At 46.0% G+C, this 20,558-nt stretch overlaps 1 protein-coding gene across 1 annotated transcript in view; it reads right to left on the bottom strand.

The window, feature by feature from the left end:
• Positions 1–18,791, bottom strand: part of SH3D19 (SH3 domain containing 19) — a 189,896-nt gene extending 171,105 nt beyond the window's left edge. Inside the window, 1 exon segment of the mRNA XM_062199504.1 lies at positions 18,665–18,791. Coding sequence (XP_062055488.1) covers positions 18,665–18,776 — 112 coding nt within the window. The 5' untranslated portion in view covers positions 18,777–18,791.
• Positions 18,792–20,558: the final 1,767 nt, after the last annotated feature.

The raw sequence follows: 20,558 nt of genomic DNA, 5'->3' as shown, positions 1-20,558 counted from the left end.
CCATAGCAGAGAGCTGGATCAGAAGTGAACAGCTGGACTCAAACAGGCAGTGGCTTTACCTACTACATCACAGCACCAGCCCTAAATAAATAAATCTTAACAAAAAAAAAAAAATTGCAGACTAGGAGAAAGTATTTTCAGATCACATATCCAACAAAGGATTTGAACACAGAATAAACTCTCAAATCTCAATAATACAGGAAGTACGGACCCAGGGTACAAAGGAAGGAACAAAGTTCATTTGAATATTTTTTTTTCATTTGGACATTTATATCATCAATCACTCATAGGCCATACAAAATTACCAACTTAAAAATTAGCCTGCTATGGATTTATTGAATTTCGAGTCCCATCTGAGGTTGCCTTGCTGGAACCAGGCCAAATAATTTCACACTTTATATAGCCATGGCCAGCTGTTCCCCACCCACATCTGAGTATGTGACTTTGATTCCATACTCTAGTCCTGACTTCAGCTTCCTGCTAATGCAGATCCTGGGAGATGGCTGAGACGGCTCCTGCACTTGGGCCCTGCCATCCAAGTGGGTGACCCAGGTGGAGGTTCAGACTCCTGGCTTCCACCTGGCCCAGGTCTGGCTGTTGCAGGCATCTGGGGAGTGAACCAGCAGATGGAAGATCTCTCCCTCCCTTTCAAATAAGTAAAACTAAATAAATTTTACAGAAGATGATAGATGTTAGAGAATCAAACTCCAGCTTCATCTAACTTCTCTTTACCCCACTTTTCTCATCTTAAAAGCAGGATTAAAAAAAAAAACAAACTGCCTTGCAAGGGTTGTTAGGATTACAGAGTTCCTCCCATATGAGGGAACTTCAAAGAGTTCACAGAAAATGTAATTAAAAGGTTAAAAGGTTAACTTTGGTGCAAAAGTTGTGAAATATATGCAATTGCTCAATATTTTTTTCCACGAATTTTTTGAAGACCTCGTACATTAAGAACTAAATAAATAACAGAATATTTTGCTCAGGTATGTTAAAAAGTTGGTACTTTCTCTCTCTGCCTCTCCTCTCTCTGTGTAACTCTTTCAAATAAATAAATAAATCTTAAAAAAAAAAAAGTTGGTACTTTTTAAAAAACCTACTATGTATGTAAGAAAGATAGGGACTCAATCTAAAAAGAATGCAGGAATACTGGAATTAAAACCCCTAATTCTTCCTTATCTTCATTAAACATTCATTGGAGCTCCATGAGGTGGTCAACACCAAATTATGTTCTACAAGGGTCACAAAACTCCAGCCCTCAAGAAGCTACTGAAAGGTTTGCTGGAATGTCTAGTAAGTAGGTGTCATGTTTGACACTCATAGCAAACGTGCTCTAATGCAGGATGAAGTTTAAATGTCCAGGATCACTGCGCCCCCGGAAAACTCCTTTGCCAGGTCACATAAAGTCCGCCCACCCTGGACTTGGGCCTCCCCTCGGCGCTCTGCTCCATTCTCAGAAACATCTTCACCATCCACGCCCACCCCTGACCAGTGGGGCGAAAGTGGGACTTTTTCTATTTTTTAAGACTTATTTTGGGGTCCCACGCTGTAGCATAGCGGGTAAAGCCACTGCGTGCAGTGCCGACATCCCATATGGGAGCTGGTTCAAGTCCCGGCTGCTCCACTTCCGATCCAGCTCTCTCCTACGGCCTGGGAAAGCAGCAGAAGATGGCGCAGGTCCTTGGGCCCCTGCACCCACGTGGGAGACCTGGAGGAAGCTCCTGGCTTCGGATCGGCGCAGCTCAGACCGTTGCGGCCAATTAGGGAGTGAACCAGCGGATGGAAGACCTCTCTCTCTCTCCGCCTCTCTGTAACTATGCCTTTCAAATAAATAAATCTTTTTTAAAAATTTATTTCATTTAAAGTCAGAGAGAGAGAGGGAGAGAGGGATAGAAGAACTAGAGATATTCCATCATTGGTTCACTCCCCAATGGCCAAAAAGGGCCAAAGGTGCGGCCAGGAGCCAGGAGCTTCTCCCGGGTCTCCCACGGGGCGCAGGGGCCCAGGCTCAGCAGCAGGGAGCTGGGTCGGCAGTGGCGCAGTTGGGACTCCAACCCGTGCCTGTACGCGGCTTACCCCATTAAACCACAATGCCAACCGCCCCCAAGGAAGCGGGGTTTTTAAAACAAAGCAGCACCTGTGTACAATCACTCCTGAAGACCACCACCGTCCTCCTGGTGTCGCCCTCCTTACCTGAAGGTTCGCCTTCCTTCCTTGGCCGAATACCCACACCTGTATTGTGACTGGACAATGTCATTCCCTCCGCGGCTCGCGAGACTCCCGGCCGCGGGCTCCGAGAACAGCGCTCCCCCGGAGAGGGGGCGGTGGGTGAGGGCCAGGTCCCGGGGGTCCTCGGCTGTGAGTCCCCGGCCCCAGACGAAGGACCTCTGCGCCCAGGAGTCCGAGGCCCCGCGTGGCCGCCTGAAGGTCGCGACTAAGAGCCCCAGGGAAAGCGGCTGGAACGGCCTCTGCACACTGGACTGGACATCACGAACCACTCCGCAGGTCAAAGCCAGGTGCTGGCCATCTTTTTGCACCAGGTGACACACATGTAAAACTCAGGGGACGAATGGCAAATTGGAAGACGTGACGTCCTAGCGCATGACTGCGTAAGGTTTCCCCTCAACAGGGTGGGCCGCAGGAAGAGCAGGGGCTGGCTTCCCAACCTTGGTGGTAAGGAGTCCGGTTAGAATAAAATGTAACTGAGCTAAAAATAAGCAAGTGCTGGGTTAAGGTTCTGCTTTGTTTTGTTTAAATCAAGACTAGTTGTGGTGCTGTGGGTTAAGCCATGGCTTGGGAGCCGGCATTTCTTAGCAGAGCACTGGTTCTGGTCCCGGCTGCTCCACTTCCCACCCAGCTCCCTGCTAATGGTACCTGAGAAGGCAGCTGGATGATGGCCCAAATGCTTGGGCCCCAGCACCCACGTGGGAGACATGAATGGAGATCCAGGTTCCTGGCTTCAGTCTGGCCCAGCCCTGGTTGTTGCAACCATTTAGGGAGTGAACGAGCAGACAGGAGAGCCCTCCGCCCGCCCCCCAACTCTGCCTGTCAACTTAAATCTGTTATTAAAAAAAAAAATCATCAATATTTTATTTGACAGCCTAAGTACGGAACATATCTGCTGTGCATGGTCCTGAGTTACATGGATATAACAATGAACAAAATCTCACGAAACTCCTCCCACTGTAGAGTGTTTGGGGGTATGTATGCATGGAGTCTGCCTGAAGTTGGCAGACCCTCTCTCCATTCTGAGAAACCTCAGGATAGCACCCTCCATCTCACACACACACACACACACACATACAATCCCTACACACTGCCACTCCAAGGTCCCACCTGACACAAGGAGCCATTGTGGGTACCCCAAGACTCTAGCATCTTGCCCCAGCAAAGATACCTGGGATGGGTCTGAAAAGGCAGCTACCTATAGGTGTGCCATAGACCTGGGAGATAAAGGGGCCAGGACTGTGGCTGGTCAATATACTCAGAGCTTCCTTCTGGGGGAGGCTGTAAGAAAAACAAGAGAGCTAATCACTCTACCTCCAGAAGCCATGGAAGCAGAAGAGACAAACTGAGCCACAAGAATGGTGGTGTTACTAACAAACAGCAAGTAAGCCATTCCAATTGACAAAGGCATATTTTTCAGTGTAGCTATTGGCTGTCAGTTCCTTAGAATTGCTCAATTTCTTCTGTAATAAATGCTTCTTTTTCAGGTGTTTATTGAAAGGTGGAGTGACAGAAAGGGAGAAACAGATCTTCCATCTGCTAATTCACTCCCCAAATACACAGAAAAGCCAAGACTGAACCAGGCTGAAGCCAGGAGCTCCAACCAGGTCTCCCACATGGGTGGCAGAGACCCCAGAATCAGAGCCATCATCTGCTGCCTCCCAGGTGCATTAGAAGGAAGCTGGATTGGAAGTGGAGGCAGTACTCAGCCCCAGGCACTCTTATACAGGATGTGGGCATCCTAAGCAGCAGCTTACCCACTGTCCCCCTAGGCTTTACCTTATTTCTAAATAACCCCTGAAACTACTTCTTTCAACTTAACCTGTGTATATGTAGAATAAACCTCCATCAGTTCAAATTAGCAGAACAGGTCTCTTTCTCACAAGCTCAAAGAATGTATAACTAACACAGTGCCTTCCACTTTCTTCACCGGCAGTTCAATATACTATCCTCTATGCAGAACCAATTTAGTCTGTAATAGAAGGATTGAATAATGCCCATTATACATGATTAAGCTGCCACTTAAAATACCAGCATCCCATATTAGAGGACTGGTTTGAGTCTCAGCTGCTCTGCTTTTGACCCAGTTCCCTGTTAAAGTGCCTGGTACAGCAGCAGATGACGGCTGAAGTACCTGGGCCCCCGCCACCCACATGGGAAACCGGGATGAAGTTATGGGCTCCTGGCTTCAACCTGGGCTAGTCCCAGCCATTGTGGTCATTTGGGGAGTAAACCAGCAGATCAAACATCTGTGTGTGTGTGTGGTTCTGTCTTTCAAGTAAATAGCCTTAAAAAAATGATCTCATGCCTCTTAGGATGGCTATTATCAAACAGTCCAAAGATAAGTATTAGCTACAATGTGGAGAAAAGAGAACTCCTACAATGTTGGTGGGAATGTAAATTGGTACAGTCATTCCAGAAAACACTATGAAGTTTCTCTAAAAAATAAATAAATAAAAATAAGGAGCCAGTGCTGTAGTGTAGCGGGTTAAAGCTGTGGCTTGTGGCACCAACATCCTACATGTGCACCAGTTCAAGTTCAGCTGTTCTACTTCCAATCCAGCTCTCTGTTGTGGCCTAGGAAAGCAGTGGAAGATGGCCCAAGTGCTTGGGCCCCTGCATCCACATGGGAGACCAGGAAGAAGCTCTTGGCTCCTGGCTCTGGATCGGCACAGCTCTGACCATTGCGCCCATTTGGGAAGTGGGTCAGTGGATGGAAGATCTCTTTTTCTGCCTCTGCAACTGTGCTTTTCAAATAAATAAACTTTAAAAAAAAAATTAAAAACAGAACTATCAAATGACCCAGCAACCTTACTTCTGGGTATACATCCAAGGGAAATAAAAATCTATCTTCATGAGATATCTGCATTCTCATGATAACTGAGGCATTAGTCACAGTAGCAAACCACCTAATGGAAACAACCTAAGTGGTGTACAATGGAATGCTACTTGGCCTTTTTTTTTTTTTTTGAATAGCAGAGAGAGACACATCTCCCATTTGTTGGTTTACTGCTCAAATGACCACAACAGCCAGTTCTGGGCCAGGCCAAAGTCAAGAGCCCAGAACTCCACCCAGATCTCCCACATAGGTGTCAGGGACCCAAGTATTGGAGCCATCATCTGATGCCTTCCAAGATGCACATTAGCAGGAAGCTGGATCATAAGAGTAGCAGAGACTCAAAACCAAGTAGTGACTTAACCACTGAACCAAATGCCTTTTAAAAAGAAGAAAATCCTGCCATTTGCAACAACGTGGATAAACCTAGAGTCCATTATGCTAAGTGAAATGATGCAGTGCCCCCCCCCCAAAAAAAAAAAAAACTATAGAAACAGTAGTAGAGTGGCTACTGGGGACTACAGGGAGAGGGTACAGTGGGTAGAAGAGATGGGAGATGCTGGTCAAAGGGTACACACTTTCTTCCCCAAGATGAGTACGTTTTGGAGATGTAGCATTCAGCATGGTGAGCACAGGCAGGAACAATGTATTGTATACTTGAAATCTGCTGAGAGATCTCTAAGTATTCTTACTCATACACGAAAGGGAAATATGTGAGGTGATAGATATGTTAATAACTTGATTTTAATAATAATTTCATAATGTATATATAAAGACCTATGCATTTTGAATACATACGATTTTTATTTGTCAGTAAGCTAAGAAAGAAAAAATGCACAGAGGATTTGGCTTACTAAATTTGGTTTACTAAAAGTCGTCATGTGAATTACTAATAATTTTTTTAAACATCCAACTTAGGGGCTGCCGTTGTGGCGTAGCAGGTAAAGCCACTACCTCTCACTCTAGCATCCCATATGGACACCAGTTCATGTCCTGGCTGCTCCACTTTTAATCTAGCTCCCTGCTAATGGCCTTGGAAAAGCAGTCGAGGATGGTTCCTGGCTTCAGCCTGCCTCAGCTCTGGCTGTTGCAGCCATCCAGGGAGTAAATCATTGGATGGGAGTATCTCTGGCTTCATGGCACAGTAGGTAAAGCTACCACACGCAGCGACTGCATCCCTTATGGGTGCCGGTTTTTATCCTGGCTGCTCCACTTCCCATCTAGTTCCCTGCTAATGGCCTGGGAAAGCAGCAGAAGATGGCCCAAGTGCTTGGACCCCTGCACCCACATGGGAGACCCAGATGAAGCTCCAGGCTTCAGCCTGCCCTAGTGCTGGCCCTTGCAGCCATCTGAGGAGCGAACCAGCAGATGGAAGATCTGTCTCTCTTTGTCTCTCCCTCTCTGTCTGTAACTCTTTCAAAATAAATCAATCTTTTAAAAAAATTAATCTTAAAAAATAAATAAAATGTTCTATTTACAAAATATTACACTGAAATTATTCAACATCATATTTTTCAATAGGGTAGTAAGCCAGTCATTCTCACCTCACATAAAACTTCAAAAATCCTGTTGCTCAGCAAATATTCCAGAAGTAATTAAGAGGAAGGAAATCTGAGGGTGGGGTCACGAGCACACACCCAGGTGAGTCTGCTGCCCTGCCCACAGCAGAGGTCACTGCAGGCCCTGTTACCGACAGCATGGACCAGAGACCGGCAGCAGCAGCACCTGGAACTTCTGAGAATATAGTCTAAGGGTCACCCCAAACCTACTCATTACGGTCTACACTTCAACGAGATCTCCAGGTGATCTGTAGGCATATTAAAGTTTAGAAAAACACTGTTCAGGTTTCCTACTGCTACAAAAATATGAGAGATACTGCACCATGTTACAAAGTGGAGTACCTTCAGAAATGTTCTATGAAGTGAAAATTGGAATAGAAGAGGTGGAAGATAAAATGTTTGTGATGTTAAGGCATTTCACACTGTTATGCATCTAATTAAAAGTAATATTCAAATGCAAGCCTGTACATTTTAAAAATTGCAGTAACACTCCTTGTTCCAGGTGAATTCCATTTACTGGCCACTCCCTCCACTGGAGATAGTTATACCTTAACCAAGCAATCTCCAGCTAGCTCCAATGCTAGCTTAGCCCCACGAAGCTAGCATTGCATGTTGAGGAGGGTACTTGGGAAGGAATGAACAAATAAGGGGTGTGGTGGCACTACAGCAAGAAGGGATCATGTACATGGGTGAGCCCCATGCTGGGAGCTTTCCAGTGTTATGTGAACTATTTGGAAATGGTGACACTGATTGACAGAAAAACTGATTTTCTACCTCTTATAGAAGCACTTTCTTATATGACCCTTGTTCTTGGCCAGATCTCAAAGAAAAAGTATTTAGCATTTATCTTCTACTATGATGACTCTCTGATTAATGTTATCTTCCAGAAATAAAATTCTAGTACAATGGAGGCAGCCATATTGAAAAACAAATGAACTTGCAATGCCATGCAGCAGCCCTGGAATGCAATTCAGAGCTCATAAACAATGCAATTCTTGATTTGCTTGCTTGCATCAGGGCAGGAACAAAAGCACCTCCCTTCACAGCTCCTATTCATTTATTCTGAATTAAGCTGGTACTAGGCAAGATGACAGAACCAGATGACTGTGTTTTCAGATTCAACAGGCTTCCTTTCCAATACACTTAAACTTGTCCAAGGATAACCCCAACACCCTTCAAGAACTATAAACCACTCTCATGAGTTTACAAGCATGTTCCCCATAATGAGGCTGGAGAAAAGAGGATGCACAATTCCCACCTCCAAGTTGCAAAAGCTGGGAGGCAGGGAGGGAGGGAGGGTGTCATAAAACCTAGTAGATTTGTCCATGGTCACACAATAATAAAAACGCAGAGAATAGGAACAAGACTCTAGGTGAGCCAGGGTAACCTCATGTTGACAAGATGCATTATAGTGTAGGGTAAGTGGAGGGAGACAAGATCAACTGAGAATCTCCATCAGTTAGGAAATGCATTCAGTTACCAATTACTGAGGCCCAAGATAAAGTGACTTAAACAAGGCAAGGTGTATTTTTTCTCAAAGGAAGAGCCAGGCAATCAAAACTCATTTGGTGACTCTACAATCATCAGAGACTGAGATTCCATCTATTGTTCCGCCCCACCGTTCTCAGTGCCTGGCTTCCATCCTCAAGGTAACCTCATGGCCCAGGATGGCTACTGAAAGCTGCACATCCTTGCTCCTGGTAGGGGCAGGGAAGGAAAATGGTAAGGAGAAAGGGCATTCCGTACAGTCGAGTCAGCTCCTTTTGAGGAACACTCAAGCTTCATGGGTGAGCACACCGCCACACCCCAAACTATAGGAGCTCCACTTACTAAGGAAGAAGCAGGCAACTAGGAGCCTGTGCCACAGAAGCCCATTCTGTCACTACCAGCTGTGTGACCTGGAGAACACCTTCACCCTTTCTAGGCCTTGGGTTCTTCCTCCGTGAACCGAAGGAAACAGTCACACCTACTTCATAGGAATGGTAAGCAGACTGAATGAGAAAAACACATGTGAAACAACTGGAATATTACCTGGCACCCAGTGTGCAATAAATATCAACTCGCTGTCATGTGATTATCCTAGTCCAGTGCTTTTTCAAATTCCTCTCCTACTCTAGCTTCCTCTCCATTTCCAAAACTGGGAAGGAATTTGTATTAGTCATTTGTACCTACTGATACTCTATTGTGAGTGAGTCTCAGGTATAGGTCACTTCAATTAGACACATAAATTTCATGCCTTTTGCTTCTAATTTGAAAGTAAATGCTACACATCAGCACACACTGATATTCTAGATAGGATTCGTGTAGAGGAATTGAACTTGTATTAACCAATAGGCAGGCCCTAAAGGCAATTCCAATGCATACCTTTAAGACTGAAAAAGCAGAGGGAGGGATTAAAAATTAATGATCTCTCCCATGTAAAAGAATTCCCAAAAATGTTATGTAAGTACTCCTCTTTAAACAAATACTGCATGAGGAGGACATCTGGCCGGGTAGTTGACACTGCTTGGGATGCCCACAACCCATATTGGGGTGCCTGGGTTGGAGTCCCAGTTCCACTTCCAATTTAAGCTTACTGCTAGTGCACACCCTAGGAGGCAGCAGGTGATGGCTCAAGAAGCTGGGTCCCTGTCACTCACATGGGAGACCCAGACTGAGTTCCCAGCTCTGGGCCTCGGCCTGCAGCCCAGGGCATTGGCAGGCATTTGGGAGTGAACCAGCAGACGAGGCAAACTCTCTCATGCCCATTCTCACCCTCCCTCCCTTCCTATTTTTCTCCCTCTCCCTCTTCCTATCTCTTTCTACCTCTCAAAAAAAAAAATTTTTTTTTTTTAATTTTACAGAGGGGGCCTGCAGGACAACTCATGCTACGGTAATGGACCTCTCCAAGGGAGGCAGAGTTGTGCCTGTTGTGCCATTGGCTTCTCCCTCATGGATGGAGGAGTTCAGAAGGAAGCCAGGAGGAAGATCAAATTCAGCACATTGGCAAACTTCTACAAACCAAGTCAGAAGTTAATTTTCTTCTAGTCTCCTAGACTCATAAAATGTAAAGTTGGAAGCCTTGTGCCTTCATTTAATAAAGCAAAAACTAAGGCCCAGAAAGATGTTGTAAACTGCTGATGGCTACAACGCTAATGAGAGAGGGAGACAGAAAGCATTAGAGCCAAGTATTCACAGACTTAATCTCTAAGTACCATTGGAGGCAAAGCTGCACTGACCTGAGGGAAAACAGAGTGAATACATCGCCCCTAGATCGTAACATGCCAATGAAGTTGTAGAAGTGCTCGATGAACAATGTCAGAAAGGGAAAAAACAGAATGAAGGGATGCAAATGGACTGTAAGATCATCAACTTCACCACTGTTACACTGATAGCACTTCGAACATCACTGCTGGTATCACAAAAATTAGCTTTTCATTTGTGATGATAAAGAAAAGCCCAGGGACCAGAGCTGTAGCACAGCAGGTTAAGCCACCACCTGTAATGGGTTCAAGTCCCAGCTGCCCCATTTCTGATCCAGCTCCCTGCTAATGTGCCTGGGAAAGCAGCAAAAAGCCTCAAGTATTTGGGCCCCTGCTGTCCACTTGGGAGGCCTGGAAGAAGCTCTGGGCTCCTAACTTTGGCCTGGCTCAGCCCCGGCCATTGCAGCCCTTTGGGAAATGAACCAGCAAGTGCAAGACTGTCTCTCCCACTCTATATATAACTCTGTCTTTCAAATAAGTTAAAAACAATAATTTTTTTAAAAAAAATCAAAAAGTAAAGCTCAGCATCACCAAATGAAGAACTAATCTAAGTATTTGGGGTCTTATGGGATCAAGATATTTCCAACATTTGCACGAACTCCAAAGCAAAGCAACTACACTGAATGATTAAATGGTGAAATTTCAGATTTACCCCTTTTCCTCTGCCACCATGAAGCCCAAAACTATTCCCAAATGGAGAAAAGCATAGACTCAACAAAGGGTCAGATATCTTAACAACAATAAACAAAAAGTAGACATGAAATAAACAGTAATAACTGTGTAGTTACCTACTCTGTGTGCTTGGCCATGTTCTCAGGACATTTATATTATATATATATACACACATATACAAATTAATTTAATCATCAAGTCCTATGCAATAGGCTTTATTATTATTTCCACTTTATGAGTACAGAAGGGAAGCAGAGAGCTTAGGTAACGTGTCCAAGATCAGAAAGTTAGCAACTGGAGAGCCAAGAAATGAACCAAGAGTCTGGTCCTCTTGTGTTATCGTCTTCTGGTTCTCTGTGTTATCGTCTGTTTGACAGTCACCATGGATTACTTAATATTCCTAGTTCTCTTCTTTAAAGTGTATTAGTCTTCTCTATAAAAGCAGGGAGCCTATGTCTCATGTCTCTTTCTATTCCCAGGATTTTCTGCATTCATTATACTGACGGGGTCAACCAGACAGGTCCACTTAAAGAATCTTGTGAGTGCAGCATTTTTAAATAACATATAAATATATCTATAGTTTCCATGGGACTTAAAATAACTTTCTCAAAATAAATTAAATAATTTTGCAATCATAATAACAAAAAAAAAAAAAAAAAAAAAACCTGGAGGCCCAGAAAAACGAATGCAATTCTCAAAACTAACCAACTAACTAGAGAGAAGCTCTGAAGAATATGAGCTGGAATGCTAAGTGTATAAATTAAAAGAAATCCTAGTTTATGACTTGTGACACAGAGCAGACATAACTGAGTTGCAGCTATCTGTAGTGGTGTAATTCTAGATGAAGTCTTCTAGCATCTCTGAGACTCAGTTTACACATCTTTAAAGTGGGAATAATAGGGCTTGAAGACTCCCCTCTCAGGTTATTGTAAAAGTCAAACTAAATGAGGTTGTGAAAGCCCTTCTAAGCCGAAAATTACCAGATACAGTGAAGTACTGCTAAATATAGCAGCCAACATGCCGGTATAAGTGTTTGGAGCATCAACATTAACTGACTTCTACTAGTGGTCAGCATGATGGCCTAGAAAAACAGACTTTCACTTAAAAAAAGACCTGGATTCAAGCTGAATCCATATCATAAACCATATACCATACCAAATACCAGCTGAGGGACCTTAAGCTAGTTTCTGAGCCTTGGTTTTTTTCAATTATAAAATATAAAATCTATTTTATTTATATGTATATAAATGTACATAATACATTTTATGCTATATCTTTATAAAATATAAAATTTTATTTATATAGAAATTATATAAATATGTAAATATATTTCTACAAACATATACAGAAAATATCTCTTTCGAAGGGGCTACTGTATGAGAAGCACCTGAGATGTGGCAAATACCATGATTGTTATTCTGTGCCCTTAAACTGATCATATTGAAGTTATTTTACTCAAGGCACAAAAGCCAACAGTCACCGATGCTCTTTGACTTGCATCCCAATAAACCCATAATCAGTTGAAAATATCCCAAGTCAAAAATGCACTCCATACACCTACCCTATTGAATATCATAGCTTAGCAACACAGCACACTATAGCATGTCAGCTGTGTCCCCTCAGGATCACAGGGTTGATTGGGAGCTGCAGCTGCTGCCCAGCATTGATGGGGAAGACTTTACCATGTATCACCAGCACAGGGAAAACCAAAATTCAAAGTACAGTTGCTACCGAATGCCTACTGCTGTCACACCACTGTAAAGTCAAAAAATCAGTAAATCAAACTGTCATCAAGTCAGGCAGGGACCATCTGTGTGTCAATCCTTCCTGGGTTGACCATAAACACATTAAAATACAGAGAGAATACATTTTTTCCTATTTTATTAGGCCCTATTTTACGGCTGCCACTCTTCCAGGTTATCTTGGGGAGGAGCCACCATTTTGCATACCTGCCCTGTGAAGGAGTGACATAAATCTGCTCTAGTTCTGTTTGATAGCCTAAGGACAGCTAGGACACTTCTCCCCAAAGAAAGCTACAGGGCAGGCACTTGGCTTAGTGGTTAGGACACCCGTGGGAGGCCCACATCCCATATCACAGTGCCTGGATTTAAGTCCCAGCTCCACCATCCAGTTCAGCTTCCTGCTGCTGTGCATCCTAGGGAGCAGCTGTAGAACAGCTGAAGTACTTGGGTCCAGGCTCCTGGCTTTGGCATGGCCTAGCCCTGGCTGTCCGCAGGCATTTGGGGAGTAAGTCAGCAGACAAGAGCTCTCTGTCTCTCTCTTCCTCTGTTACTCTGCCTTTCAAATAAATAAAAATATTTTTTAAAACAATTATTTTAAAAAATAGCCACAAAGTTTTTAAGACTCAAGAAATGAGGTATAGGTGAATATTTTCATGACTTTGGGTTAGGGATAACATTCTTAAGGGAGAGGGGGAAGATAATTTATAAAGGGAAAGATTCACAAATGAATCCACACTAAAACAGTCGCGTCAAAAGAAACCATAAAGCAAATGAAAAATAAGCCATAGATTGGAAGATGATATTTATAATACATAACCAACAAAAGTTGAGGCTCCAGGGCGCAAGTGTTTAGCCTAGTGATTAAGATACCCATGTCCCACATAGGGGTGCTTGGGTTCAATTCCCAACTCTGACTCGACTCCAGGTTCCTGCCAATGCAGACCCCGGGAGGCAGCAGGGATGGCTCAAGTACTTGTGTTCCTGCCACTCACCCATATGGGAGACCTGGACTGAGTTCCTGGTTCCTGGCTTTAGGCTGGCCTCAAACCTGGCTGTTGCAGGCATTTGAAGAATGAACCAGCAGATGGGAACTCTCTGTGTGTGGCTCTCTCTGTCTCTTTGCCTCTCAAATTAATTATTTAAAATAACATATTTTAAATATGGTATATTTATGCAATGAAAACAAACTACAGCTACATGTAACCATATAAATAACTCGTGCAAACAATGTTGAGTGAAAAAAGCATGAGTCAGAAGCAGTGGTTTTGGCATAAGCATCAGTAGCCTTTACCCTCCCTTCCCCCACTCCAAGGTCTGGGGCAAGCTGTCCTTCCACTCGGGAGACTAGCCATTCTGATTTGCCCTCAAGTGAAGGGTTTCCTGGGATGGGAAATTTTCCATTGTAAAAGCTAGGACAATGCCAGGAACATTCAGAAGAGCTGGTCACCCCATCTTCCTCCTGTTCTCCCCTACCCTCCGCGTCTTACCCTTCCTAGCAGTAACTAACACACTGGCACTAACACACCAAACTTGGCTGTGCAGAAAGAGATGAAGAACATTCAATTAGTGGTACAAAGAAGAAAATCAACCACACAGAACAAAGCTGATGTTAAACACTGGGCTGCGTCAATCAGCCATGAAATCCTTTAAGCTGCTGAGGAAGCCCACAATGGACACTAAGTCCCCTGTGTTAGTTGGTGAGAATCTCCATGTTTATCTCATGGTCTCTCATCAGGCCTTTTCAAAAGGCCAAATTTGCTGAAAGAACAATTTCTTAGAATTTAAGCCTCGGTGTTGGGTGTGATTCCTCTCTTAATTACAGCAATTTGCAAAAGGCATCACCCCTTGTGATCCAGCAGCATCTCTATCACCCGGGGGAACATATTAAAAATTTGTGTTCTCAGGACTGCTACTCTGTATCAAATCAGTCAATTAGGATCTTGGACATTACCAACCACAGTGAATATTTCACAGTGTAGATTCACGATCTTTAGCAGCAGTAGCTGAAACTCAAACAATGGTACACTCTCCGCTCCCCAGGGATCCTTCCTACACTTGCCCAGAAAAATCTCATGAGCCATGAATTCCTACAGGATTACTTTTCACTAAGGAGCAGGCATTTAGTGTAGTGGTTAAGACACTTGCAACCCACATCACAGGGAGTACGATTTCCAGCTCCACTTTCCTGCTAATGGTAACCCTGGGAGGCAGTGGTGATGGCTCAAATAATTGGGTTCCTGTCCCCCACATGGGAGAACTGGATTGTATCCCTGGGCTCCCAGATGCTGTAGGCATTTGGCCAGTGAACCAACAGATGGGAGTTTTCTCTCTCACTCTGTCCCCCTCAAATAAGTAAACAAAAAAGAACTAACTTTCAGTGAACTGATCCTTAGCACTTGGTTGCTCCTACAATTCTGCAAAGAGTCAACTGGACTTTTCATTTATTTTAGCATCATGTTGAAGATTATAGGAGTAAAGTTGAGGCACAATGGATTAAGCTGCTCTTAGGATGCCCACACCCCACATTAGAGTGGCAATTTGAGTGCCGCCTATTACACTTCTGATCCAGTTTCCTGCTAATGAATCCTTGGGAGGCAGCAGATGATGGCTCAAGGGCTTCATCCCTTGCCACTCATGTGGGTGACTTGGATGAAATTCTGGGCTCCTGGCTTTGGCCTGGCTCATTCTCAGCTGTTGTGGGCATTTGAGGAGTAAACCAGAAGACGAGAAATCTCTCCCTCTCTGTCACACAATTTCCAAGTAGATAAACATTTTTTAAAAAGAAAAAAAAAAAAAAACTAGAAACAGACCAAAAAATATACATTATTTTAAATGCTAGGGAAATATAACAAAAATATTTTATGAAGGCAAGCACCAAATCAACTATCATCCCATACTGAAAGATGAAATTGTAACTACACAAACCCAATATTCTTTAAAAAAAAAAAAAAGATTTACTTATTTATTTGAAAGTCAGAGTTACAGAGAGAGAAGGAAAGGCAGAGTCTTCTATCCGCTGGTTCACTCCCCAAATGGCTGCAATGGCCAGAGCCGTGCCAATCCAAAGCCAGGAGCCTCTTCTGGGTCTCCCACATGGGTATAGGGGTCCAAGAACTTGGGCCATCTTCTACTGTTTTCCCAGGCCAAAGCAGATAGCTGGACCGGAAGTGGAGCAGCCGGGACTCGAACCGGCACCCATATTGGATGCCGGCACTGCAGGCAGTGGCTTTACCTGCTATGCCACAGCGCTGGCCCTCCAGTATTCTTAACATCTTTTTTTTTTTTTTTTTTTTTTTGACAGGTAGAGTTACAGACAGTGAGAGGGAGAGACAGAGAGAAAGGTCTTCCTTCCATTTGTTCACCCCCCAAATGGCCGCTACAGCCGGAGCTTCGCCGATCCGAAGCCAAGAGCCAGGAGCCAGGTGCTTCTTCCTGGTCTCCCATGCGGGTGCAGGCACCCAAGCACTTGGACCATCCTCCACTGCCCTCCTGGGCCACAGCAGAGAGTTGGACTGGAAGAGGAGCAACCAGGACTAGAACTGGTGCTCATATGGGATTCCAGCACCACAGGCGGAGGATTAGCCAAGTGAGCCACGGCGCCAGCCCCTCTTAACATCATCTTAAATACACATTTATCAGGACCAGCACTGTGGTGTAGCAGGTGAAGCCACTGCCTGTGGTGCTGGCATCCATATGGGCACCCTGGATGCTCCACTTCCCATACAACTGCCTGCTAACACACCTGGGAAAGCTTGGAAGATGGCCCAAGTACTTAGGCCCATGCACCCACGTGGGAGACCCAGATGTAGCTCCTAAAGATGTCCTACCAGGACTGTCCTTATGTGATGAGATCTTGCCTGAAGTTCTTGGTCTTCAGATGGAAAGAACTCATTCCAAGACATTTCATAATTTCAAGTTATTACCTGTTTTCTTATGGGTTGATTAAAAGAACAGTCATCGTGAACAAACAAAAATCAGAGCACTAAAGAATACACACTGCCAAGCGTAATGATTCCACTGACATGAAGTTGTAAAACAGGTAAGGCTCACAACACTGTACAGGGATGCACATGTACTTGGTAGAACTGTACAGAAAAGAAATTAATCACAAAAGTAAAAAGCAAGGTTACCTCCAGGGGCAGGAGAAAGGCTACGTCCGGGAGCCAGGAACTATTAATACTCAATTTCTCGTCTTGGTCATGAGTTTAGAAAAGTTTTCACTTTATAATTTACAAATGCTGTATACTGATATACATATGTGTGTGTGTTGCAAAAATAAATAGATGCCCTTGCACAGTCACACCTAAATTTAGCAGGCAGTGAAAGAAGGGTTCACAGAGTCCCTCAGGTCCATAAACCCCAAGTTTACAATATCTAGTCTGGTGAGACCAGAGACAAGGAAAATCTTTAGCCTGCATAGAGGTGAGGTGGGGAGTGAATGTTGAGAACAGGAAAAGAAAGATTAGAAAGCATCAGAGGAAACATGAAGCCCCTGGATCGGCTGACACTCTCACTCAGAGGAGGACAACACGGCAGCGCAGACATAACCAACAAATGCCCAAGCTTGGTAAGGAATGTGATGGTGTCTGAAAAACATGTGAACTAACTAGGGGAAAGAGGAGCACAGCTTGCCATGTAAACCATTCCATAATTTATCCCCCAAATAAAAGCCCAAACTGCAAGTTCAACCTTCTACCCACTCCGTGGTACCGCAGTCCCCTCACCCTGTGGTGAAAAGGGGCACATAAACAGCCAACTGGGAACACCGATTTCTGAGTGCAAAAAGTATACACAATGTCATGTCTCAGCAAAACATTATCACAGAACCTAGAAAACCCTTTGCCAGCCTTGGGAAGTTATGGAACTGGTAAACAACAAGTTACAAAAATAGTCTTTCCACCAGCCTTGGAATATTGCAACTAAATGATAAACATTCATCTGGGTCTTAAGTAGTCTGGACTCTGAAACAGTCCTTTAAATAGAGTATGGAGTTCAGTTTTTGGCTGAAGGTTATAGGCATCCAAGCAAGCCTGTTTTCAATCAGGAATTCAAGGCAGGTTCATCTTTCTAATATTCCTTCATTGTATTCTTGCAAGAAATATTTACTTACACTGGTAATTACCCATTATTTCACAAGGCCTGCGTTTACACCCAACAAAACTATCAATTATTTCCAAAACAATTGGTGTTTATGTAGACTGTCAAATGCCTTATCTTGATGAAAAGTCCTAATAATGGGCATCAGGAATTTTCTTTAAGCTTCCAGGACTCTACCAAGGGCGTCAAATTGACTATTCCTTCACTCAAGTTCTTTCCTTTTATCCCACTTCCTACACACACACCCCGCCGCGTCTGTTCCCCACGGATCCAAGATTTTCTCTTCCCACTCTTCTTAGCGGCCACGGGTGCCACAGAGAGCGCTGCTCAGAGCTGGCTGGGGCATTCACCACCTCCCTCTCTCTAAAGCAGCTCTCCACCAGCGTTCTTATCCCGGTCTTTCTCATTTCCTCCTCTCCTATTGTCGCCATCCCCGAGGAGGTTTGTCCTTCCTTCTTGTTTTCAGATAACTGGGCTCAGCCAGCTGGAACCAAAGGCCAAAGAATTTCCTCTCCATTATGTTCGATTGAGAAGGCACCAGAAGAGGAAAGAATTGGATCTACACTTACGCTTCCAATTACGCGTCCAACGGTTAGCTCCGTGCTGCTTGTGTGCGCACAAACAACACAAGATCAGGCCCGGAAACGATGCCTTGTGACATGCTTGGATTTTGGACTTCAATGTAATGGGGCTCAGGGAAAGAGAGTGTGCTCACAAAGTAACTCGAAAGCAAGTCCTATAGAAAACTGGGGAGCTCCGGCCTGGGGGGCGGGGCGGAAACCCCAGGTCCGAAGTCCAAGGGTCGCCGGGTCGCCGACGCCAGCTTGGACTCAGTGCAAAGCACGTGGCTGACCTGGCTGCGGCCGGGGAGGCCAGTCCATCCCGAGGGGTCGCTGTGCACCGCGGCAGCCAACGCCAGCGAGTGCCCCACCGGCCTCTGACTCATCCCGAGATAAGGAATCGCCCGGGCCACCAACTCCAAGCCAGCAGCTACCGCCGGGCTCCAGTCTGCACGCCAACGTGGGGGAGTTTCGGTTCCCGGGCCACTCGCAGGTGGAGACCCTTCTGAATTTCCTCGGGCTCGGCCCGAAAGTGAGGCTGAGAATGGAAAGGCTGCTCTACCTTCCTCTCTCCTCTCCCTCTCGGTCTCCCTCCGGAGTTAAAGGTGCCGGTGCCATCCGGACGGGCGAGAGGGCTGCCGCCGCCCCGGGCAGGACCTGCGGCGGCCCCGCCAGCGCCCTCCTCCCCCTACCCGCCCGCCCCAGGCCCGCCGGCGCCCGCCGCGCCCCTCACCTGCGGCCGAGTGGCCGGAGAACGCACGGCCCCGGGCGCGGCGCGGGCCCCCAAGCTCGCGGCGCTCGCGCAGCTCCTCCTCGTCGTCCTCCCGCCGCCGGCCCTCAGCCATGGGCGAGGCGCGGCGGCGCAGCCGGGGACAGCGGGCCCCGGGAGCCGCGCGCCGGCACCTTCGGGGCCGGGAAGCCGGGCTGCGGGGACGACGGCGGCGGCTGAGGAAGCGGCCGCCTCAGAGAACTCCACCTGCGGCGGCGGCGGCAGCCGCGGTGTCCCCGCCTCCTCACGGCGCACCGGCGGCCTCGCTCGCCCCGGGCTTTCGCTCGCCCTCTCTCTTCGCCCGTCCCCGCCCCGCCGCGCCGCGGTCCAGCCCGGGACCGGGCGGGTTCGAGCTGGGCCTCGCCTCCTCGGGGAGGGGTCACCGGCCGCGGAGGCCGGCCCACCGCCGCGCACGCTGGAAACACCCGCTCGACCAAAACCAGCGTGCACAAGATAAATAAACGGGATGGGAAGGGGGCGAGAGAGGAGGTGGCCTGGCCTCTTCCTGCCCTTCCACAACATTCCCGTGTCAACAGGAAACCCATTTGCTTGACGCTTGAACAAAAGGAGGAGGAACCTGTTCTGACCGGGACCTGGGGAGATGGCGCGGCCGGAGCCGCTGAACTTGGCGACGAGCTTGCCTCGGAGTTGGGTTTCTTTCCCTCTTCTCTTCACTCCTTAAAATTTAGCCTCGTTGGAGCACGGAGGATTCCCAGGGCAGTAAAACTACTCTGCCCGATACATGATGTTTGTCCAAACCCATAGGTTGTGACACCAACGGTGAAGCTCAGTGTCAACCATGAACTTCGGATGAAAATGATAGGTTCATCAGTTGTATCAAATGTACCAGTCGGGGGAGTGGAGGGTGACAGTAACGGGAGAGGCTACGCAAGTTGTAGGGGCTGGGATTGTATGGGAATTCTCTGTACCTTCTGCTCAGTTTTGCTGAGAACCTAAAACTACAAAAAATAAAGTCTAATTTTAAAAAATTTCGAAACAATTAATGGGAGGTGGCGGGTTAACCTGGTGGTTAAGGTACCTACATCCTGTATCAACAGGACCTGGGTTCAATTTCCAGCTCTGGTTCCTGATTCTAGCTTCCTGCTAGAGCACACCCTGGGAGGCAGCAGGTGATCCCTCAAGTAGTTGGGTCTCTGCCACTCAGGTGGGAGACTGGGGTTGAATCCCTGGTTCCTGGCTGGGCGTCGAGCATTTGAGGATTTGAACCACTAAGTGGGAGTTCTTTCTGTCCCTCAAATGAATTTTTTTTTTTAATGTAAAGATTAAAAAGTCACTGTGCTCCAGTTACTTTGGGATTAGGAAAGAGCCACAATCCATAAAAAGACGGGCAGAAAAATGTGTTTATGGAATCCCATACCTGATCATTTGTAGAGGGGTGATTTGGCCAAATAGCAGAGCTGTTTGGTTAGCTGGAGTCAGAAACTGTAATTTGGAGCACTTAACTGTGGGACCTATCCCCTGTGAAAGTTGGGCTGAGATCTGTGGAACCAAAGGTATCAGGCATAGCTGTGTAATGGGCATCTTAGATTCTGCAGGTATGTGCTTTCTCAGGGAGAGGGGCAGATTCTAGAATCTCACAAGAAAACTCCAGGTACCCAGGCAGCAGGCAGACACACTGCGTGAATAGGAAACTCCTGTGTGAGATGAACAGGCTCTTCTGTTCAGCCTCTTGCTCCATTTCTGAGAGCTCCTAATGTTCAGCATCTAAGAGAGAAAAAAGAAAGGGAGAAAGGGGTCGCTGAAAATAGAACAGCCTGCAGTACCTGAGCGCTGTTCCTTTGTCTTTTCCATTGTGGCTGGCGCTGCCTGAGAAGATCTTCCCGCTTTTAAGCAGATA

This window comes from Lepus europaeus, chromosome 8 (assembly GCF_033115175.1).
Source record: "Lepus europaeus isolate LE1 chromosome 8, mLepTim1.pri, whole genome shotgun sequence".
Classification (NCBI taxonomy): domain Eukaryota; kingdom Metazoa; phylum Chordata; class Mammalia; order Lagomorpha; family Leporidae; genus Lepus; species Lepus europaeus.
Note: the sequence above shows the minus strand (reverse complement) of the source record. Positions and strands in the feature narration are given on the sequence as shown.